The sequence below is a fragment of the Westerdykella ornata genome, assembly GCF_010094085.1.
Source record: "Westerdykella ornata strain CBS 379.55 unplaced genomic scaffold EI97scaffold_5, whole genome shotgun sequence".
Taxonomy (NCBI): Eukaryota; Fungi; Ascomycota; class Dothideomycetes; order Pleosporales; family Sporormiaceae; genus Westerdykella; species Westerdykella ornata.
In genome coordinates this window covers 777,229-802,467 of record NW_022986855.1, presented here as the reverse complement: position 1 = coordinate 802,467, position 25,239 = coordinate 777,229, and the positions used below count along the sequence as shown (strand labels likewise).

Genomic DNA, 25,239 nt, shown 5'->3' with positions numbered 1-25,239 from the left:
CGCAATGCGACCATTCCTTCACAACCAACCCCCGCCATCTACAACCCACCGCTCTATCCTGCGCACTGTACCTGGTATTCACGCGTCATTTTGAAAGATTGATTCGGCGTCTATATCCAGAGAACCCCGGCGTCTACGCTGAGAGCCTGCGATGAACGCTCTCAATTCCTCCACAGCGCCTGCGGGAGAGTACGCCGGAGGTACATTCCCCCCGTCTCTGCGCAATGACACAAAGCTAATCGAGTCAAACCATAGACGAAGTCTCCGCGATCGTCCTCGACCCAGGATACAACACAACCCGTGCCGGCTTCGCAGGGGAAGACGTTCCCAAATCCGTGTGCCCAACCTTCTACGGCTACATCGATTCGGACTCTGGGCCCCAGTACCTCTTCGGCGAAAACGCGATCCACAATCCTCAAGCGAACCTACAGATTAAGAATCCCTGGGGTGCCGACGGCATCGTGGAAGACTGGGACACCGCAACCAAGCTCTGGCAGTATGCCATAACGTCGCGATTGACAGGGCCAAGGGAGCGCCCACCAATAAGGAGCTCTGCAAATGAGCAGAATGGAAGTGGAAATCGGGATCCGGATGCCATGGACGTGGACGTGGAGGTTGCGGTAGAAAGCACGGAGAAGCCGCTTGAAGACAGCCCTCTGCTCATGACCGAACCAGGCTGGAATCCCACCAAAGCACGCGAAAAAGCTATCGAAATAGCCATGGAAGAATGGGGCACGCCAGCATTCTACCTCCAAAAAACCGGCGTTCTCGCCGCCTTCGCCTCCGGCAAAGCGTCCGGCATCATCATCGACGTCGGCGCATCCCATACCTCCGTCACCCCCGTCCTCGACGGGATGGTCCTTAAAAAGGGCGTCCAGAAATCCCCGCTGGCAGGGAACTTCGTGTCCTCGCAAATCCGCCTGCTTTTCAAGCAGGCCCAACCCGAAATCCAGATCACCCCCCACTATCTCGTCAAATCCAAAACCGCCGTCGACGCCGGCGCTCCTGCCCAAGCCGTCTACCGCTCCTTCGATCCTCCTCCACATTCCTCCTTCCGCCACCACGAAGAAGACCGCGTTCTCACCGAATTCAAAGAATCTGTCGTCGAAGTTTGGCCCGGCCCCCAACGCCTCTCGGTCGGTCCCAACGAGGAGATCGCGAAAAGTCAACCAGGCCGCCCCTTCGAAATGCCCGACGGCTGGAACCAGGTCTTCGGGATTGAGCGCTTCAAGGCCGCAGAGGGTCTCTTTGACGCCTCCGCCGCGCAGACCGATGCCGAACACCCGCGCCCCAAGGACGAGCATACGATTCCGAAGCTCGTGCAGGCTGCGCTGGCGAGCGTGGATGCAGATCAGAGACCCATGTTACTGGCCAACATTGTGGTAACGGGCGGTTCGACGCTGCTGTACAAGTTCAATGATAGGCTGCTGGCGGAATTGAATGCTATGTATCCCAGTACGCGGAATAAAATCATTGCCCCGGGGAGTATTGTGGAGAGGAAGTATGCGGCGTGGATTGGGGGCAGTATATTGGCGAGTTTGGGGAGTTTTCATCAGTTGTGGATTTCGAAAAAGGAGTATGAGGAGCATGGTGTTAACATCGTGGAGAAGAGGTGTAGGTAGATGGACTTGTGGGGGGATGGAGTGAATGGCAATTGGGAGCTCTGTGTCAGAGCATGTAATGAGTTCATTCAAGATTGTCGGGTTTGGTTCTTCAGCAGTTGGAGTATTACTGCGTGTTTCCACTTTTCAACGTCCAGTTGAAGGGGCAGGAGTTGCGCGGGTTTGACAGCCCTTGCGATAGGCTTCACAGCGCCTCCATCCAGGTATAGGTTGTCTCAAAACCTAGGTTTCTAGTGACCTAGTTCGATTGTACCCAATTGAGTTGCGCCAAACAGGCAATCTAACCTACGGTGGAAGTGCAGAGGAAGTTCCATGTCAACGTGCGAAGCCGCCGTAGGATGGAAGAAGAGAAGACTGTGTCACGGAGAAAACCCTATTATCACTCCAGGAACATGAGTTCCCAGTACCAAAATTCGATGCTGGCGACAATGCCAAGAGTGCAGCCTCTATATTTGAGTACGTTCGATTCCGATCTCATGGTCCATCACAATCAATCCCTTTGCTCTCACTGATCCACTTCCATTTTCTCCGCCGTAGCGGTGACACTCTCGTCCTCTAGCTCGTGTACCGTAACGTACTTGCTAATCTCCTCCTTCGTGATGATCTTCTCGTTCAGCACCGCCGTCGTACCCTTGGGGAACTTGTAATTCCTCTCCTTTGGCACCCGCGTGTTGGGAGTGATGAAGTTCCGCATCAACGTCGTCTTCTCCTCTGTGATAACCGCCACATCGACATTGCTTCCCGATCCCAAGTCGTTGAAGATACCGGCCAGAATAGCTTCGGAGCACAGCTTTACAGCGTCGTCTCTGGTCAGTTTAGGACGCCATTGCGTCTCGAACACCGACATGGCGGCTAGCGATCCAGAACCCATGGTCACATATGGCAATTTGTCTGTGGAGCCGTGTGCGTGGACGGTAAAGAGGTGTGCGCCGGTAGGATCGACGCCCGCAACGACAAGATATGCGCCAATGTAGCCCTGGTATCTGAACAAGTGCTGCTTGAGCATTGTCATGCATGTTACGACGCGGGGTTTGCGGCCTGTCGAAAGAGCGTGCAGCTCTAGGTTGGATGATATGATGGCAGTCGTGAACTCTGTGTCGGCGGCGGTACCTGCTCCGGCACACCAAATTTGAGGGGCAATGTAGTGCAGTTTCTCGCAGTTCTACCACAACGTGTTAGTGCCAACCAAGGACGATGGGCAGGCGTTGCTCCGTACCTTGTCTGCTACGATGGGACCGCTAGTTGCTCGAGTGTCTGCTGCAATGACTACACCGCCGTCGAACAGGCAGCCAACAATGGTCGTTCCTGTGCTAGTGGCCTTGGGTAGAGGGACACCTTGGGCATGGAGAGCGGCATTGCGGTTGTGGTTGCTGAAGTCGAAGCCTGCCATGGTGGGTTAGGCGCCGGAGATGAGGTATCGAATTTCACGCAGGTGAGAGGATATCGAGAGAGGAACGGAGATTCGGGAGCGAACGAAGGGCGAGAGGTCAGGATGGAATTGAGGTCGTGTTTGTGGTTGCGGAGGAAGCGGGCAGTTGACGCAGCTTCGCGGTGCCTACGACGAACGAGAGCTTGGACCACAGGCCTTTGCTTGGCGCGACAGGGATCAACGACCACCTCCGCCTTAAAGAAAGTGCAGCTCGAGCGCTTGGATGAGAGAGCAGCAGGAAGCTCACAGTGAGCAATTCCGAGCATTCGTCTTCAAGACGTTGCATGCTCCGTTTTGCTTCCTTGAGGTTCTCCCTTTCTCGTCAACGCCCGCCTAGGCTCACACGCTCCTTCTTGAAGCCATCAACACCTCCGCCGCGTCCAAGGACCACCGACAACCGCGCCAGCCCCATAGATCCTAGGACACCGACACGCGCAACTTGCTCACAATACTCTCTGCTGGCCGTCATGGCCTTCTCCATGAACCAGGGCGCAGCAAATGCACCCGCTGTGAATGTGGGCGCTGAGCTAGAGGAGATTGACACAGAAGTATGTAATTCCTGAACGAACAAACACTCCCTAGTGCCTCAGAGCTAACGAACCCATGCAGTGGCTTGGATTTAAAGCTATTGGAGGTGACAAGAAAGTGAAGCTTCTTCCAAACCCATGGCCTGTGGAAGACCTGCCTCCCTCCTCCGCTTCCTTACTCTCCGTCGCATCTAGGCGCGGTCTCATCGCTGCTGGTGGACCAGACACTCTTGTCATAACCTCCACGGAAGCTGCGCGACGCGCATTTACCGCACTCGAAGCAGATCACTCGCATGTTGTTTCAGCTTATACGCCCGACGTCACGCTCTCTACGCCCAAACTCCGCCATGTTGCCTTCTCGAGCGACGAAAACCTCCTGGTCGTAACTGCGGAGAGTGGCGGAGGATTGGCGGCTTACAATGTGGAGAGTGTTTTGAACATCAAGGGCCCTGCCCTCCAGTTGGCTACAGAACAGGTGTCTGTACGGGCACTTGTTCCAAATCCCAATCCCCAGCTCGCTCACTTGTTCGCTGTGGTGCTTGACTCCGGCCGACTGGTTGTCGCGGACCTGTCAAAAGGACAGTTGGAGACGCTACATCAGACGAATGTAACATGTGTTGGATGGAGCAACCTGGGTAAAGCTCTGGTGGTTGGGTTGGAAGATGGCTCTGCTATACAGTACAAGACGGACGGACAGGTCCTAGCCGTTGTACCACGTCCCCCAAATGTGGAGGACAATTATTTTGGTGAGTCATTAGCATCTTGAACATACATGGCATCTACTGACAGATCCAGCTTCGGCCGTCTACTGGCTCGGAAACGAAGAGTTCTTCATTATCCATGCACCCAAACCTGGTATGGACGACGAGGAGCCCGGGGATGCCTACTACCATATTGTCCGATGTGACAAAGGACGGACAACTTTCAAGTTCCACAAGGCGCCTGTGGAAATATTCTTCAAGGGTTTCGGCCCTGAACGCAAACCCCCAAATCGCTACTCCATCAATCGCCTAAGAAATTGGAAACCTCACATGACTGACATGCTTATTCTCGCCGCCTCTCATTCCGAGGGGATCAAACTGATCACGAACACGAGCGAAGCCCTATCCACTGATCAAAAGGCCATCCATGAATTTGCTGTTACTAATGTACTTGATAATCGACGAGCGGAACTACCGAAGATGGCAGCAGGCGATGAGGATACTGTTACCATCGGCGAGGCCGTGGACCTTTCCAGCAAGGACAAAGTCGAGAAGCCTATACCAGCGGATGATGAATACCCGTACTCACCAGGCCCACTCCCAGCCTTCTTGGTGTTGAATCATGAAGGTAACCTTTGCGCATGGTGGATCGTATACGACAAGTCTATTCGATCTGGAGAGGTTTATCCCGGACTTGTCGCTGCCTCTCCAGGACAGCCCGCCGGACCGGCCGCTACTCCTACTCCGGCACAACCTCAGACAACTTCCGGCTTTTCCTTCAACAAGCCTTCTTTTGGGACGCCTAGCGTTCCCAGCTTCGGCACACCTTCAAAACCTGGGCTTAGTTCACCTTCGCAATCCGGGTCAATTTTTGGCAAACCCTCGCAACCTGGATCTGTATTTGCCCAGCCCTCGCCATCAGCGTTTGGTTCACCATCGCAACTCGGATCAGCATTTGGGAAACCCGCACAGCCTGCTTTTGGAGCCGCCAGTATGCCAGGGGGTTCTGCTTTTGGCGCAGCTGGTGCTCTCGGAAAGCAGCCCTCCGCTTGGGCTTCTGCTTCACAGGCATCCCCCAGTGCTCTAGCCAACCCTTTTGCAGCTAAAGGAACAGAACCCTCAGGTTTTGCTAAATTCGGCGCAGCCAGCAACGGTAGCGCCTTAGGTGCAGCTGGGGCATCCCCTTTCGTCGGCCTAGGTGCACAAAAATCGGCGTTTTCAGCGCCTTTTGGAAAGCCGGCATTGTCCAAGGAGCCCAGCGGCGCCACTAAGAGCTTTGGCTCTACCCTCTCCGTTGGGTCCAGCTTCGGGGATGGATCCACCTTGCCTTCGTGGGCTAACACACCGGCTCAGAAAGGATCCTCCATCTTTGGAGGAACTACTTCCTCATTCGGTTCGTCCGACGACGCTCAGAACAGGCAGAGGGATGAAGCCACTCCTACTCCGCAGGCACCTGCGCAGCAGGCCAAAAGCCTCTTCGGTCTCACCGGAGAATTCAAGCTTGGGTCTACATTCAAAGGTGATGGGACCTCTAAAGAGGATCTGCCCAAGCCTACTGCTCCTTCTGGAGATTCGCTGTTTGGCGGAGGCTTTGCAGCGGCTCTCGGCGGACCGTCTACGAAGGCTCCCGAAACGCCTGTTAAGAAGGATGGGGATGAGCCAAATCAACGGCGTATATCCACGACACCCGCCTCGCCGCCTAGAAACAAGTTCTCGAACCTTTTTGGCCAAACACCTGCGAAGGAGCCTCCGGAGCCTGTAAAAGCTCTCGAGCCTGAAGAAGAATCTCCCGTGGCCGAAGAAGCGCCTCTCCCGCCGGACTTCGTGACTTGGAAGCCACCTAAGAAAGCAGACGAGGAGCTACCCCCACTCGCAGGAAGCCCACCCGTCAAGGTCGAGGCTCCAGAGTCGGAAGTGCCGTCGGAGCCCTTGGAGGAGTCCGAGGGAGAGTTTTCAGTGGAAGAGGCCGAAGAAGAAGGAGAAGAGGAGGAAGGAGAAGAGGAGGAAGAAGAGGAAGCGGAGGTTCGACCAACCCGTCCAAAGGCAGCATTCACTTTCCAAGAAAGCGCCACTGCATCTCCTCAAATCCGCCCTGCAGCACCTACACCTCCCGCCCTCCCCTCGGCAACTACCTCTCCCGCCCCTCCCCTACTCTTCGGTCAGGCACCCAGACCCAATGCTTCCCTCTTCCAAACCCCCGCCCCAGCCGGCATATCCAAACCCGTCTTCCCCCCTCCCTCGAATCGCCGAACTGAGAACCTGCGCTCCCCAAGTCCAGTCCGCTCAGCCTCCACATCCGCCCTAGCTACCGCTCGACGCTCCTCCCCCTTCCCTGGCCCAGGCTCCCTCTCCGCATCCCTGCAACAGCACCAACCACCCAAACTGCCAACCCCGCAACCCGAACTGTCCGACCTCTCCGACGACGAGGACGAGCGTATTCGCAGGGAACTAGCAACGGAGCCAGAACCGTCTGCGCAGTTGGCAGAATTCCTGGCACATCAGGATTACACGGGGACGGTGACGAAGACGGGGACAGCGGCGCAGATCGAAATCATGTATAGGGACATGAATAGTATGATTGATACCATTGGCCTGAATGCCCGTGCATTGAAGGCTTTTACGGCATTTCACTCGGAGCGACGACCGGTTTCGCGAGAGGACCTTGAAGAAGCGCTCGCCAACGGGCAGGACAGCGAGTGGTTCGAAAACTGGACGCTCGCACAAATCGCGGATCTCAAGGCCTTGCAGGATCAATTGGAAGCGGAACTCGATGCAGGCCGCGTGCAGGATATCGTGGACAAGCTGAGCCAGTTGGCGAGGTTGCTGAGGGAATACGCCAAGATCACAACGAAACTCAACGACATCCGCCGCCAAATCATCAATCGCCGCGACCCTGAGCGCGTGGAGAGTCATCGCAAGGCGGCCTTGCCAAAGGAACTGGCGGAACAGCAGACGCTTCTCCGCAAGGAATATGCGCGGTTGTTGAGCCTGTTAGGGAAGGCGGAGGAGGCGGCGTTCGTCACCAAGTCCAAACTCTCGGCCCTCGACGCTGAGCGGGGCAGGAAGCGCAAGGTACCCACCGTGGAGGCGGTGAAGCGCACGATTGGGCGCTTGATCGCCATGACGGAGAAGAAGGGGAGCGAGATTGTGGTCCTGGAGGCGGAGATGCGGCGATTGAATTTGCTTGCCGGTGGCGAGGCGAGGGAGAATGGCGTCGCGAAGTTGGAGAATGGGGCGCCCCGGACGCCCTCGAGGCCGGGCTCGTCGAGGTCGCTGGCGCTGCGGACGGGAAGTCCCGCTGCAGGCACGCCTTTGAGGTCGACGTCGAGGAGGAGGGATAGGATGAGTATTGCGGAGCTGGAGAGAAGGATGCAGCGCACGCCGGAGCCGGCGGAGCAGGATACCCCCCGTGGCGGATACGGGCTGTACTACACGCCCGAGGGGAGTCCGTCGGGCGGTGGAGTCGAAGGAGAGGACGAGGCGATGGTGCGGGGGCTGAGGAGGTTGGCGAGGGAGATGGAGGAGGGGGGGGTGGAGAGGTTGGTGGAGGCTAGGCGGAGGAGGAGGGAGGTTGGGGGATTGTTGGGCGAGGCGGTAAGGAAAAGGGGGGTGAGGGTTGTGAGGGTTGGGGAGAGGGGGGCGTAGAGGGAATAGCATGATGGGTTTTGGGCGAGATTGTGTGTTTTATGCTGGGTTCGAGTACTCAAAATGATGAAGTGGAGGGAAGCCGGGAAAGCGATTGGGCAGGTAATGATTTTGTATGACTAGATGGAGGTTTGGAAATGGAGGGATTGTAGCGCTTGGAATAGCGATTTATCATTATCATACTTTGTACAGGCCAATCTTGCTTCTCCATCTCGATTCTTGACTTGCACTGTACAAGTTGGAGATGGGAAACAACACTTTTGGAATGTACCTTCCTAATCCACTTCCTATCTTACTCTTATTACATGGACTCTTCGTTTCAGGTGACTCCATGGATCCGCGGATGAGTCGGACGTGAGCGAGTGCAGGTATTGCGTGCTTGGTTGGACCCGTACTAGTGTCACTCCCGTCATTTATATACACCCGTGGACCCTCATGACTCCCCCACCCTCCAACCAACCTCCACTTTCCTCTCCAGTCTCGGGGCCGCACTCACGAACAGGTCTGCAGCATCGTTGTGTCCTTCCTGTATTCTTAGGAGATGTACAGCAGCGAACGAACCGCATGGTACTGCAGATGGCTCGTCTCCCGAGGCTGAGTCATCCGCATACATCGAAAGTGGAAGGGCAACAACCATGAAAAACCCTGGGAAGAAGGAGTGAGTACCTTGATGGCCTTCATGCCTCCCTCGATCCTCTCCTTGTATACTCTCCCTATCAACTACCTCTCCCTCCTCCTTCTCTTGCTATCTCTACTGTCTCTCCTCTCTCTCCTCTTTCTCCACCACACCAGGAAGATTCCTATCCACTCAGACGGATTACTTCGACGCAGGACCGGACCTGACACCCTCATGCAAGCGTGCACCAATAACGCACAACCACGACTCAACAGGTCCACTTTTCTCGGACTGGGAAACAACAACAGAACTCAGGTGCAGGTGGGAACAATACCATCATACATTGTGTATACCCTATAACACCTCATCCATCGTCTCGCAAAGTCCACTCCTCTCCGGTTTACTTCCTCATCTCCACCACCGATCACGGTGTACATCCCAGCTTCACCCATATCTGCATCCTCCCTCACCACCATCCGTCCAAACCAAAACACCATTACCCGAACCGAGGGGGTCAAAACCATGTATACCCTTCTATCTCGTTGCCCCCATCCATTCACCCTGGACGCCAACGCCATCCTCCTGCCTAAAAAGTGACCAAACGAGAAAAAACCAAATGCAAAACGAAAAAGTGGAAAGAAAAGAGGAGAAGAAGAAAAAAGGCATCGGGTATCATCTCGACTCATTACCATCGCAATCGGTCACTCACTACTCATCCATTCCCGCTAGTTCGCGCTCGCTCGCTCACACATTCCTGGGTATATAAGTCACACTCGCTGTTGAAGGACGCCATCACTCATCTCCATCGCTCCCATCTCCTCCGCGATGCTACGAAGCGCTCGCCTCGGCCCAGACACTCTTGTCCATGCAAGGTAGCGGATCGGATCAGCAGGAGCGAGAGTGGCAAGGAGAGAAGAGGCGAAATGAAAAAGACAAGAAGAAACGACAATGGCCGTAACTAGAGAAGGAGGAGAAGGGGAAAAAAACTGGCTAAGGTATACACGCTCGAAGTGAAAGAGAAGAAATGGAATCGCCGGCCCGGAAGAGAATGGAAACGATGAGAAGTTGGCGCTGACGAGAGAGAAGACGCTCGAACGCAAACCCCAATAATTATACATTTCTGAACGAACCCCTTCAACACCCAAACTCCTTGATCAGACACTGCAACAGCCTGCAAAACCAGCCGTGCAGCTCGACGAAGAAGTTCTCGTTGCCGACAATCTCGACCAGCGTCTTGGGGCGCATAACATCGCGGCTGAGGCGCGGATAACCGTCGGGGTCGACCTTCTTCGCGGACAGGAAGGAGGAGACGGGGGTGATGCTGCGGGTCGTTGCAGTGGCGGGAGAGCTGGTCATGGACGGCGGGAATCTACTCTTCTGCGGAGAAGTGGACCCAGCCGACGTGGACATGGAGCTGGTTACGGAGGGGAGACTGGAAAGATTCAACGACGAAGGGGCCGCCTCTTTTTCCTTTGCCAGGACGTCCTCGGCCAACTTGACGATACGGTTGGCAATGATCTCAAACAGCTCGGTAACCTTGACCATGACTCTACTCGCTCTCCAATGCGTTCCCGTCATAGCGAGCAAGGCATATGTCCTCTTGGCGCCGCGGGACCTCGGATCCTGCAGTCGGAAGATGTATGCGATGGTGTAGCCTGCGACGGGGTCACCGAACATCATCGGTCCGGCTGATCGACCGCCTGGAAGGGCCTCGCACGAGAGGGCGCGGATGCAGATGCGTCTGAGGAGGGAGTAGAGGGCCGGCGATTGCGGTTGGCTGGTGGAGATGTAGTTCAAGGTATGCGTGTGCATGCCACTGGCAGCGAAGACGGGAGACCCGGGAATGGAATCAGGGTAGGATTGGGAGCTGTCGAAGGAGCGCGATTGTTCATTGTCCGAGACATCGGAGTAGTCAGGGGAGCCGCCGAAAGTGTCTGCAGGACAACCGCGAACGGGAAACTTCTGCACGGTGCGCAGGACGGGGTTGGGAATCTTTGCGCCACGACGGTCCTTGGAAGGACTGGCGGGTGCGCTGGTGGTTAGCTTGTCGCTGTATTTCTTGGGGATGACGATGGAGCAGTTCTCGCAGACGTCGGGGTCGGCGTCCAAGGTGCTGCTCGGCCTCCTGCTGGCGGAGCTGGCGCGATCGGAGGAGAGAGTGGGAAAGTATGGGTTGTGTGAGGGAGAGCGCGGGCTCGTAGGCGGCGTGTCGAAGGGCGACGCGAGGCGTCCGGGGAGACTCAGGGCGGGATGATCGTAGACGGAGTTGTTGTAAGGGAGGGAGGAGATGGGAGCTTCTTCCGAAGGCGGGGTGACGCATGGGTTGCACGTGGAGCAGGGCGAAGTGGTGGCCTGGGTGCAGATGATGGACGTAGGGCCGTGGAGCTCACAGAAGTGGGCTAGGGAGATCTGTATGGGCGTCAGTCTCTCTCATCGGCACATGGCGCGCATGTGAAAGGGAGGATGGGAAGGCGTGGCCATCGCTAGTCGCGTTTGGGGGAGACGGGAGAGGCGCATGGGGGGGCTCACCGTGAAATCCATTTTTTCCTCCTCCGTCTGTCGCGGTTAGACACTCATGATGGGTGTCTTGGGACGTGGGTTGGGGTTTGTTGGCGGATGAGAGGGGTGGTGTGGTGGGTGGCTCAGCTGACTGAGTTGGGAGAGCCGTGTGATGTCGGAGGAGGGCGCGGGAGATGATTTGGGGCGGGGAGGCGCTCGCGTTTATGAGCAGAGGAAGCGATATGGTTGGCGGAAGAGGCACCGCTCGATAAGTGAGTAGTTTGGGTTGAGGAGTGGTGGGTACTGTGTGTATGGAGGTGGAGAAGGCGGTAGTCTGTTCCTGGGAGGCAAACTCACGCGACAAAGAGCGGAGAGAGGCGTCACAGTACGGAGTATATCGGACCAGGCGAAGGCAGCAGGTTAGGGTACCGGTATGTACCAGAAGACTGGCGGGCGACGGAGGATTATAAAGCGAGAGTGAAGAAATTCCCTTTGGGCGGCAGTTGGTGGATTATGGATGCACAGCGAAGCGGCGGGAGATTCGGGTTCCCCCAAAGTCGAGTACGGAGCCGGCAGCTGGAATGCCAAGGTGCATGCGATTTACGACGATGAAGCCGATGGGGACTAGCGTCCGCCGCGGACAAGAGCGGTGAATTGCTCGCGCCGTGATTGGCTGGGGCCCATTCACTCGAGCCCATCGAACAGCAGCCTCAGTTCCCCCATCCGTATCCAATGACGCACAGCTCCTGTTGGTCTCTCTGCCCATCTCACGATTTGGCCCGCCTTCAGCGTCATTGCTCTCTTCATCCCTCTCTTCCCTCTCTCTTCTCCCTTCTCTGGGGCTCTGACATCAACTCTTTGTTCAAGCGCCACAGATAACACACGAACACCTTCACGATAATATCCCCCTTTCCCTTCCCTGGAAAACACCCGGACCCCCTGCACCCAACCCAACCGAATCTGCACCGTGCCGAGTCTCCAAAGCAGCCCTGCCAGCTCACACACAGCAGAGCGCCCTGTGCGTCCACGTGACAACCTTCCAGAACAACTCAACGTCTCCACAGGTTCTGACCTTCAATTAATTTATTTACAGCCTAGCATCGACCCGGCAACCCATCAGTTCCTCGGCCTTTTGTCTGTCATGTTCCTCGATTTTATTTTATGAGGTCTGCTCATGACCAGAAAGAATTTGCGGGTGAATGCGGGAGAATTCTCGACTTGGGTCGACTGCTTGAACTGGGATGTGGGGAAAAGACGAGAATGCGAACGGCCAATCTGCACCTGGGTCATTTTGCTGCTGACCATGCAGCTTGCATATGTACTCTACTGTGTACCCAACGGTCTCGCCTCCCGTCTTCTACTCGGCTTGCACCCGGGAATTTAGATACTGTAGTGGATAGTCTCCTTGTAGATGGATGCTCGTATGGTCTGGCTCCAGCTGTGCGAAACTCAATGCCGAGGAACTGCGGGCGCTACGAGCCCAACAAACTTTTCCAAGTGGTGAGAGTCGAGTGGAGCATATACACAGCAAATAGGACGCTCCAACTGTCCGAGTAAATTATTATCCTTGGGAGGGTCGTCCATGCAACTCTGATATCCCGGCTCTGTTGAAACTTCAATTTTGCATGTCCAGGCGCGGGGGGACCAGTCCACGTGTCCCCATTTCACCACATCTCGGATGGTATTTTTAGAAGCCTTCTCTGGAAGTACATCTCCAAGGCTACTCGACTCCAAGGCCCAAAAAAGTCTCACATTCTGGGCTCTCGGACATGCACATTTCAAACGACATGCGACCCAAGGTAATCCCACACGTCTGCTGGCGGGCGTCGTGTGTTTGGCTCAAGGGGAGCTTTGCGCCTGTGCATGGGCATCCATCTCGCCACCAGGCTGTTGGTTCCCATCTCGGGCTAGCCTCATTCATGCATCGCTCCCGTCTCTGCAACACCTCACCTCTACTCCCAGCCACAACACCATCGCCCCGACTCCCCGCGTACCACGACAGTCTCGCTATCCTATCGAGTGGACTCTGTCTCTACACGTCTGGTCCTTTGAGCGCCGAGAGCCGCTGCACGTCGCATGGTCCAATGCTAGTCTAACTCTTGTCGCATGAAAAAAAACAGTTGGAAGGGGTCTTTAAATCTGCGACTCCATCTGCATCCCCTTTGATAATCCACGTGCATTTGCAGCGGAGCTCAAAGTGAAAAGAGCCCGGAATCGTTTCAAGTCCAACATCATGGCTGGCAGTGATGCCGTTTCCGTTTACAACGCTATGCTCGCCCTCCTCGTAGGCTACTTATTAAGGAGCACCAACGGGCCGTCCTTAGGCAGCTATTACATTCAGTTAGCTACACCATCTACACCTCCCCTAGCATCTTTAACTGCCATCTTCGACTAGACCAACCTCTCCGCCTGCACTACTTCCACACACACTCCCTTAGCATCCTGCAGGTCTTGAACAGAAGCTAAGTCCTCCTCCTTCGAGTAGTAAGTAGTACAGGCATGCGCATCCACACATTCTAGATTAGCGGCGAACAGCTCCCAGTACAACAAGTCGAGGCGGGTATGCACGCCTATGGTAACAAGCACGCTGTAGTGTACTCCGGGAATGGATGATGCAGCACGACAATTGACACCTTCCGAATGGTACACCACCTTTCATCTTTCCCTCCCCGCCAGGTTCATAATTAGATAGATGATTGAAACTAAGGGTCTTGTCCCATCCAATTCCTTTTCTACTCAAACTGTTACATTCATAGATACTTGACTCGCTTCCAAGATGCAAAAGGAGGAAGCTCCAAGACACCTCTGGTGCTGCAATCCATGTGGGCTGGTCCGATGCCCTCACTCGTGTTGAGGAGAAGAGAACGACGAATGAACAGGAACAGACGGAGAGAAGAGAACGACGAATGAACAGGAACAGACGGAGAGAAGAGAACGCCCGAATGAAGAGGAACAGATACAGAGTCTGTGTGTAAAGGGAAAAATGTTATGATTCGTCTTCTATTGTGTTGATGATGACAGGTCTCCCGGACCATATGGCTATCGTTCCTCCCCACCTCAGAACCCAGAAAAAATGCAAAAAAACACCACACCCTTTCAGTACCTCGCAATGCAGACTGAAGGGTTACCTTTGAGAATAATGGCCTATGATAAAATTACACTCATTAAAGCTTAAAAGGCCCTCCGTATTTCGCTCGTGCGCACTGGCTACGCTCCATCGCCATCCACCATGGCTTGCACCAACACGATGTACAAAAACGCTCAATCTTCTCCAAAATGTCCCTAAAATGCCACAAAGCGAGCAAGGCGACGAAGCCTTTCCGCATTCTGCTCGCTTTCAGTGTCTCCACCGCCCCCTGGACCAGGACACGCGCCAAGGACACAGGTACCAGTGACCTCCGCCGTGGTGTCGTTGTTGTTGAGACCGACGGGTTGCAGGAGGTCCATGGGAATGCTCATGTTGAGCTTGAGGTATTTGCCCGCCACGACAGGGCCGACGATCAGGGCAACGAAGACGACGAGGAGGACAAAGTAGAGGATCGAATAGCGGATCACTCGCCGCCTTCGCAGCTTGGTCTGCTTCAAAGAATAAATCGGGGGCCTGATTTGACGACTGTAACAGTATTAGCGCACAGCTCGGCTCAAAGAGACTGGAGCAACATACCTTGGGCGGAGCCAGAAGAGCGCGACCGAGTGGAACTTGTCCATATAAGGGACCAAGAGGAACGGCAGCATAATGAACAGGATAAAGTGTCCCAAGATAAAATCGGCCGCAAACATGCCAAGCTCGGTGATCTTGCAAAGGAACTCGCGGCCGGGCTGAGAGACCGTATGCCAACCCATCGTGTACCACTTGCCGGTCCACCATGCTATGTTGGACGTGTCGGCCTTGAATTCTCTTGTAAGAGCCAGCGAAATGATGAGCTTGAAGAAGAACCGCTGAAGGGCAACAACGGCAATCATGCCGGAGAGCGCCCTGACGAAATTGAAGCCTTCCAAGAACATCATCACTTCGAAGAAAGCAAGCAGCATGATGACAGCAACGGCATGAGCGATGGCAGCCAAGACAGCACCGAATTTCTTGCAGCACATGCTCAGGAGAGGACCCATACAACAAGCCATGGCGAAGAGACCGAGGAGGACACCAGCGTTGACGGCGATGGGCCCGAATGCAACGAGTGCGACTCGAATCAAGGAGTTGGTCGGGTTGAGATGGTCCCGGCTGGGGGCACCCTCCTTGTCCAGTTCTGGGAATTGGCTTTTCTGGACACCTGTCTGAGCATTGATGAACAGGTATGGGATAAGCGTGATGGCAACGAGCACGAGCGGACCGATGATCTCGCTGAATACGATGTTACCAATATGTGCTCGAGGAACATCTCCAGACAACTTGGACGAGGGGTCTCCGAGAGCCTTGCGCTTGTATCCGGTGATGCGCGTGCGGGACAGCCGACAGTATCCAATCCAGGACGCGCTGTGGGAGCGCGTGTTGCCACGCGACAACCAGCGAAGATACTCGCGATAATCAATGAAGAAATCGTCCCATGAGAACTGGTGAGGATTGAACAGGAACGGGCACACGCAGAGAGCCAACAGGGACGCCCAGAAGTAGATCAACCAGGCACCCCAGACGGTGCACGTGGCAAAGAGCAGCATCATGAGCGATCGGGCACCCAGGTAGATTGATGGGCCGGCGAACCGCGAGTAGAGGATGCCGAAGGGGATGCGGGCGGTAGCGAACCCACGACCGGTACCGATATAACGAGCGCCACCGAAGGACAGATCTGTGTGGAGCGCATTGGCATAGATCTGGCAGACGAAGACCTCGAAAAACGGAGAGAGAGACCCGAAGTGTTTAGCAAGACGGGTTGCGGCACGCCAGACGCCGCGTTCGGTCAACTCCTGTACGATCAGCGGTATGAAGGAGATGAAGAAGACAATGAAGATTGACATGATGCAACGGGCGACCCAATCAAAGACCGGGACCAAGTTCGCGCAACCGTTCGGCCACTGAGGATCAGTGATTGGGGTATCTTTGTTGAATCGGCAGATGATGCTCTCGTGTTTCAGTGCTCCCAAATTGATGAGCACAAACATGAAGGACTGCACCGACAACATGATGAACAAGTTGTTGAGGTGGAAACCCGGATGAGCATAGTAGAACGACAGGAAGCGGTCCAAGGGGAGCTGGGTACCAAGGTAATAGTACTCACGAGAGAGCATTTGCTCGCCCATACCCGTACCAATCTTGGTGGTGAAGTTCAAGACGGAGCCGAAACCAAGATCACGACCCTTGCCGCATTGATAGTACTCACAATGCTTAATCCGGCCACCTCGCAGCAGCGCGGTCATTCCAGCGTAGATGTCTTCGTTCAGATGCAGACCCTTCTGTGCTTTGGAGACCCCGCCACGTGTGGTCATGAAGATGCCATTAAGGAAATCGGGATGGCCGTAATGGAGTTTTCCACCGATCTGAGCAAGAGTACGGGCAAACATGGTACCAAACGTCTGTTCCTTTCCAGCAGCAACGTCGCCGAGGATACCAATATTCTCGGAGAAGATATACTCGCGCGCACCGAGAATTGCCACGGGATTGAATTTCGGGACCTCGATACCAGGGGTGTAAGGGGAGACGTTGTCCGTTGTCAATTCTTCAAATTCAGCGAGTACACTGCGGATCTTCAAACACTCCTCCAGATAGTTGTCCTGGTTGGCATCAATGAGCTGGATGTATTCGCCACGGTAGAAGATGATGCTATGGTTCTGGTTATCGGACTTGCCGTCGCCGAGGATAGGATTACCAGAGAGCTGCACCCTGAATTTGGGTTTGCGCATACCGTTCTCCATGAGATCGGAGTGACCATCGATGAGAGCGGAATAGATACGGGGTTCATCGCCTTCGTTCTCGGGCGGCTCCTCGTCCAGATAGGCAATTTGAAGGTCGGGATAAGCACGTAGCAAGAACTCCGTGTTTTCACGTTCCTCCTTCGTGAACTTGGCGTAACGCTGCATGGAGACACAGATCTTGTACTTGCGCCTAGCCATACGCTCCAATTCGCGTTCGAGCTTGTCCGAATTGCCGCCAAACATTTGCACCACTTCAGGGTTCTCCACACGGTAGAGAAGCTTGATGGCGCGGCTGTAGTTCATGAAGCCCGAGATGGTGCGGTACAGAGTCTGCGAGCGAAGGGAAGCCCAGATACGGGTGCGAAGCGTGTACTCCGGCGCGGCAGACTTGAAGCCAATGCAGTAGAAGGGGAGATCGTCGATCTTGCTCTTGGCCGTGTCCTTTTCGGATTTCTCGTAGTCGCCATTGAATTGGGACGTTTCGTCAGCCAGGATCTTAGTGTCCTTAACAAAGCAATCCCATTCATGCGGATGCAACTGCTTGAGATACTCGAGCAATGTCACGCGCGAGTAGGGCTCGTCCTCACGAATGATCTCCCTGAGCGACAACAGAATCTTCTCACTATAATGGGGAATCAGGACAGTGAAGGTTGGCATGTTGTCCACCGGCAGAGGCTCCGGAATCGGCGTGGAAAGAGACTGAGCGAAGAAAGAGATACGACGTTCCGCTTCACTTTGGGCCGGGAAGAATTCCGTTTTGAAGGAATGGTCCTCCTGAGAGACGAAGAACGTGGGCGCTCGGAGAGTCCGCTTACCCTCCTGCTCGGATGGAACCTGGTGATACAGGAGCTTCTGAACATGATCGATGGCGAGAAGGTGTTCGCGGTACATGGAGATGACAATGGCGTTCCAGATTTGAGAGATGAGGACTTTTGGCTTGTACTTGATCTCCATGTCGGTTGTCGCAAGCACCTTGGAGTAGATACGCTTCGGCAAGCGCGAAAAGATATTCCTCCAAGGGGTCCAGATGGAGACACCCAGGTAGAACGACCGTGCAACCGAGAACAACATGTTGAAGATGATGTACCACAGGTACGTGTCCAAAAAGAAGAGGATGAGATCGGTGAAGAACATTAGGCCCAGCAGAATCTTCGGCTGATACTGGCAAAGGTAATTCTTGAGGAGGGCATCTCCCAGGCAATCAGGTTTCTTCATGTGCGAGAGAATACGGGTCGGGTCCTTCATCGAAAGAGCCAGGAAGTAGTAGGATTCAACCATCTTCGCGACGAAGACACAGACCCATAGACCATAGGACATCCACATGTCGTTGCCGTGGAGACGAGGATAACTGGCTGTGAAGGTTTGGCTGGCAACATACCGTCGCGAGTTGCGGGTCAGATAGCTGCCGAAGAGACCTCCAAGCGGCATGACGGAGAAGAATACCACGGTGATCAGGGCGATTATGAATTGGACAATGCCCAAAATGTCAGGGATTTTACCAGTCTGTTTGTCCAAGCCAAAGATGTAAACGCTGGGAGCGGCGTTGACGGCGAGTACAGCAAGGAGGAAGAGTAAACGCTTGGTCAAGTGCTGCGCTCCCGCCCACTTACGAGGAACGTAGGCCCATTCCGCAAGTGTGGCTAACACCATGATCAATGAGGCAATGCTCCCACCCAAGGCGACGGCCGAGAGTGTCGCGGCTTTGGGCGGTCGATTGTCGAGCTGCTGCTGGTAGTTCTTGGTATAGATGGGTTGCGAGTTGTAAGCGGTGTAGAACCAGAAGGTGGAGACGTGGATGACCCAGATACGGTTGAAGTTGACGAGCATGTGGAACCACGAGCGGCGTTCATAGTACGTTTTGAAGAAGACCTTTTTCCATACCACATCCTTGAGCTTATGATACCGCTCATGAGGTTTCAGATCCACGAGGCGGGACTTGTCCTCCATGACGATTCGCTCAATGCCCTCTGGATACCAGAAGAGTTGGTTGATGTCGTCGTAGCCAATGATGTCGGCGTGGTCCCGTTCACGACGAACGTATTTGCCGTTTTGAATCTCATAACCCTGGTCGCGACAGAATTGATAGAGTGGCGTAATGATGTCGTTCAGATACGTAAACTCCGGGACAGGTTGCATGGGTTGGTTAGGGTCCAGGGAGTTCAAGTAATCGTCGGCGCACTTGAAGATGAAGCAGAGACACTCTGGCATAAATCGGACCTGATTCGCTTCACCCCAGCAAAGCAGGTAAAGGGCGATTTGACGGACACGGTCGAGCTGCGACATGCGGTTCATCCGCGTCTTCCAACGGTATTCTGCAGCCTCGAGGCTGTTGTCCCCTTCATATGCGTCCAGGGTCTCGGCCTCATTCTCGGGGTTCTCTCCAGCCTTCTTCTTGGCGGCCTTTCGCGCTTTCTTGGTCCTTCTGTTGGCCTTTCCCAGCTTCATGTTGGCGAAACCAACCGCATCATCAAGATCGAGATGGGCGGCAAAGTACCAGCGGCGGTAATTTGCATTCTCGCCGCCAATGTAGTCGGCGTGAAGGGACAGGAGAGCCTGATTGGGCGACATGCGAGACGCGCGCGAATCCAAAAGAGTCATTAGATGGTCGTACATGTTGCGCATGCTGTCTCGCTGGAAACCGAACTTGGCAGTCAAATCCAGGAATATATCCTCAATCTCCTCCTTGGTGCACGGGATCTGCTGTTCCGAAGTCCAGGCAGGATAGGGCTCCTTGGACCTCTGACCGGCGGGAAGCGGATTGGCATAGTCCATTCCGTAGATGGGGGTAGATGCACCCGATGATCGGTTCCCGCCATAAGATACCTGGGACGAAGGGGGCCGGTATCCGCGGTTCATACCGTCACCGTAACTATTGTACCTCTCATCACTTCGGTAGTAGTCCATCTCAGCGGCGCGACCAATATCGGACTGCATCGTGAAATCGCTGAAATTTTCGGAGTCTTCTTCCGAATCATTCCTGCGAGGCCTCGACCTGCAAAGGTTAGCCGACGTCAGGCGTCAAGCAGTACTGTAGGTGAGACAGACCCGTAGCCGCCTTGGCTATAGCCGCCTTGGGCCCCGTTCTGGTCATAATATTGATCGCTGTAATAGTCGTCTTGGTAGCCCTGTTGGCCACGATCATCATAGTAAGCGTCCTGATACTGGCCCCGATTGTCATTGTAGTAAGCGCTACAGGCTCGTCAGTACGATTTGCGCGTCTCGATAGCTGGATGGGGTACGCACGAGTCATCATAGTAATTGTCGCCCTGTTGATTATTATGGTCGTGGTAGTGGCCGTATTGTTGATCGTCTTGATAATAGGCGTCCTGGCCTTGGTGGCCGTAGCCGTCGTCGTAATGACCTCCCTGAGGATGTGCGGACATGATGAGGAGTTGTGGGGGAGGGAGGGAAGGACTGCAGGTGGGGTGTCAACAACGTGTACCGAAATGGGGCCTGAAACGCCGGAAGGCGCAGGACTAGGCGGGGAGAGGGTACCTCAAACAACCAGCATGAGGAGCAATGGGCGATCAGACGGGCACAGGCGTCGTAAATGGAGGCGGAAGGATGGAGTCGCTTTGTTGCAGCGAGTAGTGCGGGTAGGTTGGATGTTTCGGTTTGGCGATGGAGTAAATGTGTGGTTGCTGTGGTGGTGGTTTGTTGTTGGTAGGATCCGCGTGGGAGAGGCTTAGTGGGCGGAACCAATCAGCTGGCCGCGACAGCGTGGTGAAGCACAGCACAGCCCTTCTCGACCGAAACTTGCACAAACTGCAAATGGAAGATGGCGTTGTTATTAGGGAGCGAGCGTACGTGGAGGTGGGGAAACTGGTGAACGAGGAACGGACGGCGATTGCGGTGGTGCAATGAGTAACGCGCGGCTCCTGCCTTGGGGTGCACCGATTCCGGGGTGTGCGGGTGGTGAGTGCGAAGGAACGAGCGAAAAGTGTCGAACGAAGGCGAAGGGAGGGAGCAAACGAGGGAGGGAGGGAGGAAGCACGAGTGAATGGGGGCTGGGAAGGAGAAGAAGTATCCAGCGCTGGGAGCGGAAGGGTTTCGTTGAAGAATGTGGCAGGGGCAGAATTAAAGGGGCAGATGCGGCGGACGCTGCCAAGCGCCAGCGATAGGCGCTTATTGGCTGCCGCAGAAGGGTGGGCTCCAAGGCTCCTCCTGCAACCCAGCCAAATCTCACTCTGAGCCTTGAACCCACACGCCGACGGGGCAAAGCAAGGCAGGCTGGCCTGGAAAAAGGCACAGAGTTGGCACGACGGTGGTCGTTCCCGGGAACATGCCGGCTGGCGTTGGCAGAAAGAGATGCTCAGAGGAGTTCAGAGGCGCTTCTAGTTAGCAGGCCGATGACGTACTGACAAGTTACTGTCTCTCGGTTCCCTTCCAGGAACAACGGCAATTGTCCAAAAAGCACGTTATCATTTCTTGCCATGGATGCAATTTTACAGTGTATGTTCAAGGTGAACCTCTGACAAAACTGGAACAGGTATCAAAAATGGCAAAGCCCTCAACACGTTTTGCACTGTACGGTACTTCGCCGACCCCGCTCGTCGGTGGAGCAGCACAGCAGCAGCGGCCTCGCAAGGTTCTTCCCTCTCGTCCTGCCCATCCGAGCACAGTTTCTCTGCCTCTGTTCGGGTTGTTGGCCTCGCTCTTGCAAGCCAGATGGCCTGTGGCGAAAGCGACCGGGACGATCAAACCAAGATTCTGGCAGCCCACATGCACCCAGATTGGATGCCAACTTTTCTGCGCCCACGATGCGCGGCTGCGCGATCGCCTTTCTTCCGGCGATAAGGGGACCATGTTGGCGATGGCGGTGGCGCTGCGCCCACTCCCGTTGGTCATCCCGGTCCAAAAACGGCCTTGTGGCAGACAGGCCAGCTGCGGAGACACCGTCGACTACGGAGTACGGAAGTACCGGTACCTACAAGTACACTACTGTATACTCGCAGCGCTGGCTGAGCCGCACCCGTGATTCGGTGGCGAACCGCAACAGCTACCAAAAGATGCTCAACATCAATGCCCGCTGCTTCCCCTGAACGGCGCAGACGGATGAGATTTGAAAGCAGAATCTTTTCATGGAAATCAAGGATGACGTACGGCCATGGGCCTGGCAATTTAGGCGGCAAGGTCCCTGGCTTCGTAGCGCTGGAAGAGGTTTGGACGATAACGCCAGGTTCCACATGCCCATCAAATTCTGACCGATCCTTCGATGCACCGCGCTAGCAGAGAGGCTTCGAGGTGGTGCAGCTGTCAGGTCTCAAGAAATACAAGTCAGTACAAGTAGAGCACATGGACTGCAACATGTGCGGCGATACGGAGTATGCTGTACGTACTCGGCCGTGTGTGTGAATGCAATCGTATTTCTGTTGTTGGCTGTCTCCGCGATAGCACGAGCTCCGCCTAGTTCAACATATCCCGCGGGTTCCTGGACGAGCCAGGAGTGACTTGGCCACAAGTGGCTGTGCGGCCGCACGTGTTTGTCGCCACATTCACTCACGTGATTTTCGAGATTCGAACCTTGGAAGCCCTGGCGGGTTTTCCAGAGGCCATCAAGGAAAGAGCCCTGGAGACATTGTCTGACATGTTCCGCGCGATTACCACGCCATTTTGGTACTTCTACTTGTACTTGTACGACCATCTACTGTGTACTGCGTTACAGTGTCTCACATGTCACGCATGAAGTCGACAAGCCCGACCAATGATGTTTCTGACGCCTTGTTACCAAGCCCAGGTTTCACGACTCTCTAGGTACTCCGTACACGTCCTGTTACTGTGCCATGTCTGCAAATAATGCCGCAGCCCTACATATCTACTGCGAAAAGGTTACGCCTCCAAAGAAGTCCACGGCGTACTTTAGCTGTCTGCAGCATTATTATCCGGCTTCTTCGGCCTCCAGGTCCAACAACCGACCCAAGGCCTCACCTCAGCGTCTGTAGGATTCTCCCTCCTCCATCGCTCCGACCAGCGACTGGTTGGTCTTTATTTAGCTAGCGCGCCGTCGGAACTTCGGCGACCGGCGGCCGTTGCCAATAATGGCAGGCAGGGCAGGGGTCCCGAGATGGATCGAGCCCCTGAGGAGGTCCTGAAACTTGGCATTTCGCCCCCCAAGAATCTCCTCTTTGGCCGCGCTCCTCTCCATCTCCCGACATCCACCGTCGCTTTCACCCTCGATATTATTTTTCCTTCTTCACTCCATTCGCTGCAAAACTCGTTCTGTTTCGACTCTTATTGGGCATATCGCCTGACACGCTCTTTACCCCAACTTGTGTGTGTTCCTTCCTCGTCCCCGCTCGCAGTCGGACCTTCCAAACCGCATCAACTGCCCAGACAACCCAAGCTCCGCCAACACCCACCCACCCCTCCACCCCTCCTCCGCATTTCTTGTACTCCATTGATAGTCATCCGCCGGTACCATGAGAGGCTTCACCGTTGCCGCCGCCGCGGCCACCCTCTTTGCCAGCGCGAGTGCTGCCATTGACCCCATCGTCATCAAGGGGCAGAAGTTCTTCTACAAGACCAATGGCACCCAGTTCTTCATGAAGGGCATCGCCTACCAACGTGCGTAAATCCACCCCAAATGCCCAGTGACACTGGCTGACCGAAACAGAGGATATCAACTCCAATACTACCCAAACAGAGAACGTCAAGTACACCGATCCGCTTGCTGACGCGTCCACCTGTAAGCGCGACATCGAGCATTTGGTCAAGCTTCAGACCAACACAATCCGCGTCTACGCCGTCGACCCCACAAAGAACCATGATGACTGCATGAACGCCCTCGCTGATGCCGGTATCTATGTCGTTGCCGATCTGTCGCAGCCGGGAGAGTCCATCAACCGCGACGAGCCCCAATGGAACACGGACCTGTACAAGCGCTACACCAGCGTGGTGGATTCCCTGGCCAAGTACGACAACGTCCTCGGTTTCTTCGCTGGTAACGAGGTCTCCAACCAACCCAACAACACCATGGCGAGCGCTTTTGTGAAGGCTGCCGTGCGAGACACCAAGGCCTACATCAAGTCCAAGGGCTACCGCGAGATCGGTGTGGGTTATGCTACCAACGACGACGCTGAGATCCGCACGAACCTCGCCGCCTACTTTGACTGTGGCAATGCCTCCGATGCCATTGACTTCTGGGGCTACAACATCTATTCGTGGTGCGGTGACTCTTCCTTCACCAAATCCGGCTTCGATGTGCGTACCAAGGAGTTTGAGCACTACAGAGTCCCCGTCTTCTTTGCTGAGTATGGTTGCAACACTCCCCGTCCACGTCTCTTCACCGAGGTCGCTGCTCTCTACGGAAAACAAATGACCGGTGTCTGGTCCGGCGGTATTGTCTACATGTACTTTGAGGAAGCCAATGAATTCGGTAAGTCTAGTCTGCAAGCTTGCTACCTGCGCATGCTGACACCTCCAAGGCCTCGTCTCCATTGAGAATGGTGAGGTCAAGCCCAACGACGACTACAAGAACCTCCAGAAGCAGATCTCCAAGGTCAAGCCTGAGGGTGTGAGCATGAATGATTACAACCCTCCTGCCAATGCTGCATCCAAGTGCCCCAACGTCGGCAAGGACTGGGCCGCCGTTGCCGATCCCCTTCCTCCTGCGGCCAACGCTCAGGCCTGTGACTGCATGATGAACACTCTCACGTGCGTCGTCAGCGACAAGCTCGACGAGGAAGACTACGGCGACCTCTTCGGCACCGTCTGCGGCTACTCCAACGGCAAGTACTGCGACGGCATCAACAGGAACGTTACCGGCGGTGACCCCTATGGCGCCTACAGCATGTGCACCCCTAAGCAGCAGCTCTCCTTCGCCCTCAACGCCTATGCCTCCAAGGTCGCCAACGGCTGTGACTTTCAGGGCAAGGCTCAGACCAAGCAGGCTTCCTCCCAGACTCCAACGGGATGCAAGGAGCTCCTGGACCAGGCCGGTCCTCAGGGAACTGGCACTCTTACCGCCGCCCCTAACGCTGGCACTGCCCCAGCTGGCAACAAAAAGTCTGCTGCTACGGGTCTGTCTGTGCCGCAGTTCGGCAGTGGTCTGTTTGGTCTCGGGCTGTATGTAGGCGCGGCGGTCTTGTCTGGTGCCGCAGTCGTCCTGTTCTAGTTTTATATGGTATTGGGCGGATATGGAGGCGGCTGCTTCCTAGCGAAGATATCGATTATCTGCATACTTTCATTGCTTGTTTCTGGGTGCGTGAGTGGTTAGGAGAGTATGCGAGGAGATTGGCCCTGGGCACAACTGTGTATTACATGCCACACTTCTTTAAATTAATGGGTGTTGGAACTCCGAGTGATTGGTTTGCACCTATTCCCGGCCTGCTTGGGTTTGCCTTGTGCTTTGGCG

The 25,239-nt window shown here is 55.1% G+C and overlaps 11 protein-coding genes across 11 annotated transcripts; 6 read left to right on the top strand and 5 right to left on the bottom strand.

The window, feature by feature from the left end:
- Positions 1-151: 151 nt before the first annotated feature.
- Positions 152-1,648, top strand: EI97DRAFT_414911 (actin-like protein-like protein 6A; the record flags this gene model as incomplete). The annotated part of the gene is made up of 2 exons (XM_033796841.1): positions 152-200; positions 256-1,648. The coding sequence occupies 2 exons, from the start codon at positions 152-154 to the stop codon at positions 1,620-1,622; spliced, it is 1,416 nt and encodes a 471-aa protein (XP_033655941.1). The 3' UTR covers positions 1,623-1,648.
- A 190-nt stretch (positions 1,649-1,838) lies between these two features.
- EI97DRAFT_394765 (proteasome-domain-containing protein) lies at positions 1,839-3,152 on the bottom strand. Its single transcript, XM_033796310.1, has 2 exons — positions 2,839-3,152; positions 1,839-2,784 (listed from the first exon to the last, which is right to left on the bottom strand). The coding sequence occupies exons 1-2, from the start codon at positions 3,010-3,012 to the stop codon at positions 2,128-2,130; spliced, it is 831 nt and encodes a 276-aa protein (XP_033655940.1). The 5' UTR covers positions 3,013-3,152; the 3' UTR covers positions 1,839-2,127.
- A 366-nt stretch (positions 3,153-3,518) lies between these two features.
- On the top strand, positions 3,519-7,924 carry EI97DRAFT_440873 (uncharacterized protein; the record flags this gene model as incomplete). The annotated part of the gene is made up of 3 exons (XM_033799662.1): positions 3,519-3,599; positions 3,661-4,324; positions 4,374-7,924. 3 exons carry the CDS (start codon positions 3,519-3,521, stop codon positions 7,922-7,924), a joined length of 4,296 nt encoding a protein of 1,431 aa, XP_033655939.1.
- Positions 7,925-8,706: 782 nt separating this feature from the next.
- Positions 8,707-9,453, bottom strand: EI97DRAFT_252238 (uncharacterized protein). The gene has a single exon (XM_033794157.1). It carries the CDS (start codon positions 9,230-9,232, stop codon positions 8,852-8,854), a length of 381 nt encoding a protein of 126 aa, XP_033655938.1. The 5' UTR covers positions 9,233-9,453; the 3' UTR covers positions 8,707-8,851.
- EI97DRAFT_252308 (uncharacterized protein) lies at positions 9,170-9,758 on the bottom strand. The gene has a single exon (XM_033794159.1). It carries the CDS (start codon positions 9,656-9,658, stop codon positions 9,308-9,310), a length of 351 nt encoding a protein of 116 aa, XP_033655937.1. The 5' UTR covers positions 9,659-9,758; the 3' UTR covers positions 9,170-9,307.
- On the bottom strand, positions 9,675-10,949 carry EI97DRAFT_372926 (uncharacterized protein; the record flags this gene model as incomplete). Its single annotated transcript, XM_033795380.1, has 1 exon — positions 9,675-10,949. A coding segment is annotated over one exon (1,275 nt), but the record flags the coding sequence as incomplete, so codon positions are not given.
- Positions 10,950-13,219: 2,270 nt separating this feature from the next.
- On the top strand, positions 13,220-13,463 carry EI97DRAFT_431623 (uncharacterized protein). Its single transcript, XM_033797984.1, has one exon. It carries the CDS (start codon positions 13,273-13,275, stop codon positions 13,432-13,434), a length of 162 nt encoding a protein of 53 aa, XP_033655935.1. The 5' UTR covers positions 13,220-13,272; the 3' UTR covers positions 13,435-13,463.
- Positions 13,464-14,321: 858 nt separating this feature from the next.
- On the bottom strand, positions 14,322-20,269 carry EI97DRAFT_372790 (uncharacterized protein; the record flags this gene model as incomplete). Its single annotated transcript, XM_033795372.1, has 4 exons — positions 14,322-14,652; positions 14,704-19,878; positions 19,932-20,075; positions 20,130-20,269. 4 exons carry the CDS (start codon positions 20,267-20,269, stop codon positions 14,322-14,324), a joined length of 5,790 nt encoding a protein of 1,929 aa, XP_033655934.1.
- A 279-nt stretch (positions 20,270-20,548) lies between these two features.
- EI97DRAFT_252147 (uncharacterized protein) lies at positions 20,549-21,044 on the top strand. The gene has a single exon (XM_033794155.1). The coding sequence runs from the start codon at positions 20,747-20,749 to the stop codon at positions 21,005-21,007; it is 261 nt and encodes an 86-aa protein (XP_033655933.1). The 5' UTR covers positions 20,549-20,746; the 3' UTR covers positions 21,008-21,044.
- Positions 21,045-22,743: 1,699 nt separating this feature from the next.
- EI97DRAFT_252078 (uncharacterized protein) lies at positions 22,744-23,582 on the top strand. Its single transcript, XM_033794154.1, has 2 exons — positions 22,744-23,450; positions 23,502-23,582. The coding sequence occupies exon 1, from the start codon at positions 22,951-22,953 to the stop codon at positions 23,368-23,370; it is 420 nt and encodes a 139-aa protein (XP_033655932.1). The 5' UTR covers positions 22,744-22,950; the 3' UTR covers positions 23,371-23,450; positions 23,502-23,582.
- Positions 23,381-24,993, top strand: EI97DRAFT_359814 (uncharacterized protein; the record flags this gene model as incomplete). Its single annotated transcript, XM_033794942.1, has 3 exons — positions 23,381-23,450; positions 23,500-24,261; positions 24,311-24,993. Coding segments are annotated over 3 exons (1,515 nt in total), but the record flags the coding sequence as incomplete, so codon positions are not given.
- Between the last annotated feature and the right edge of the window lie 246 nt (positions 24,994-25,239).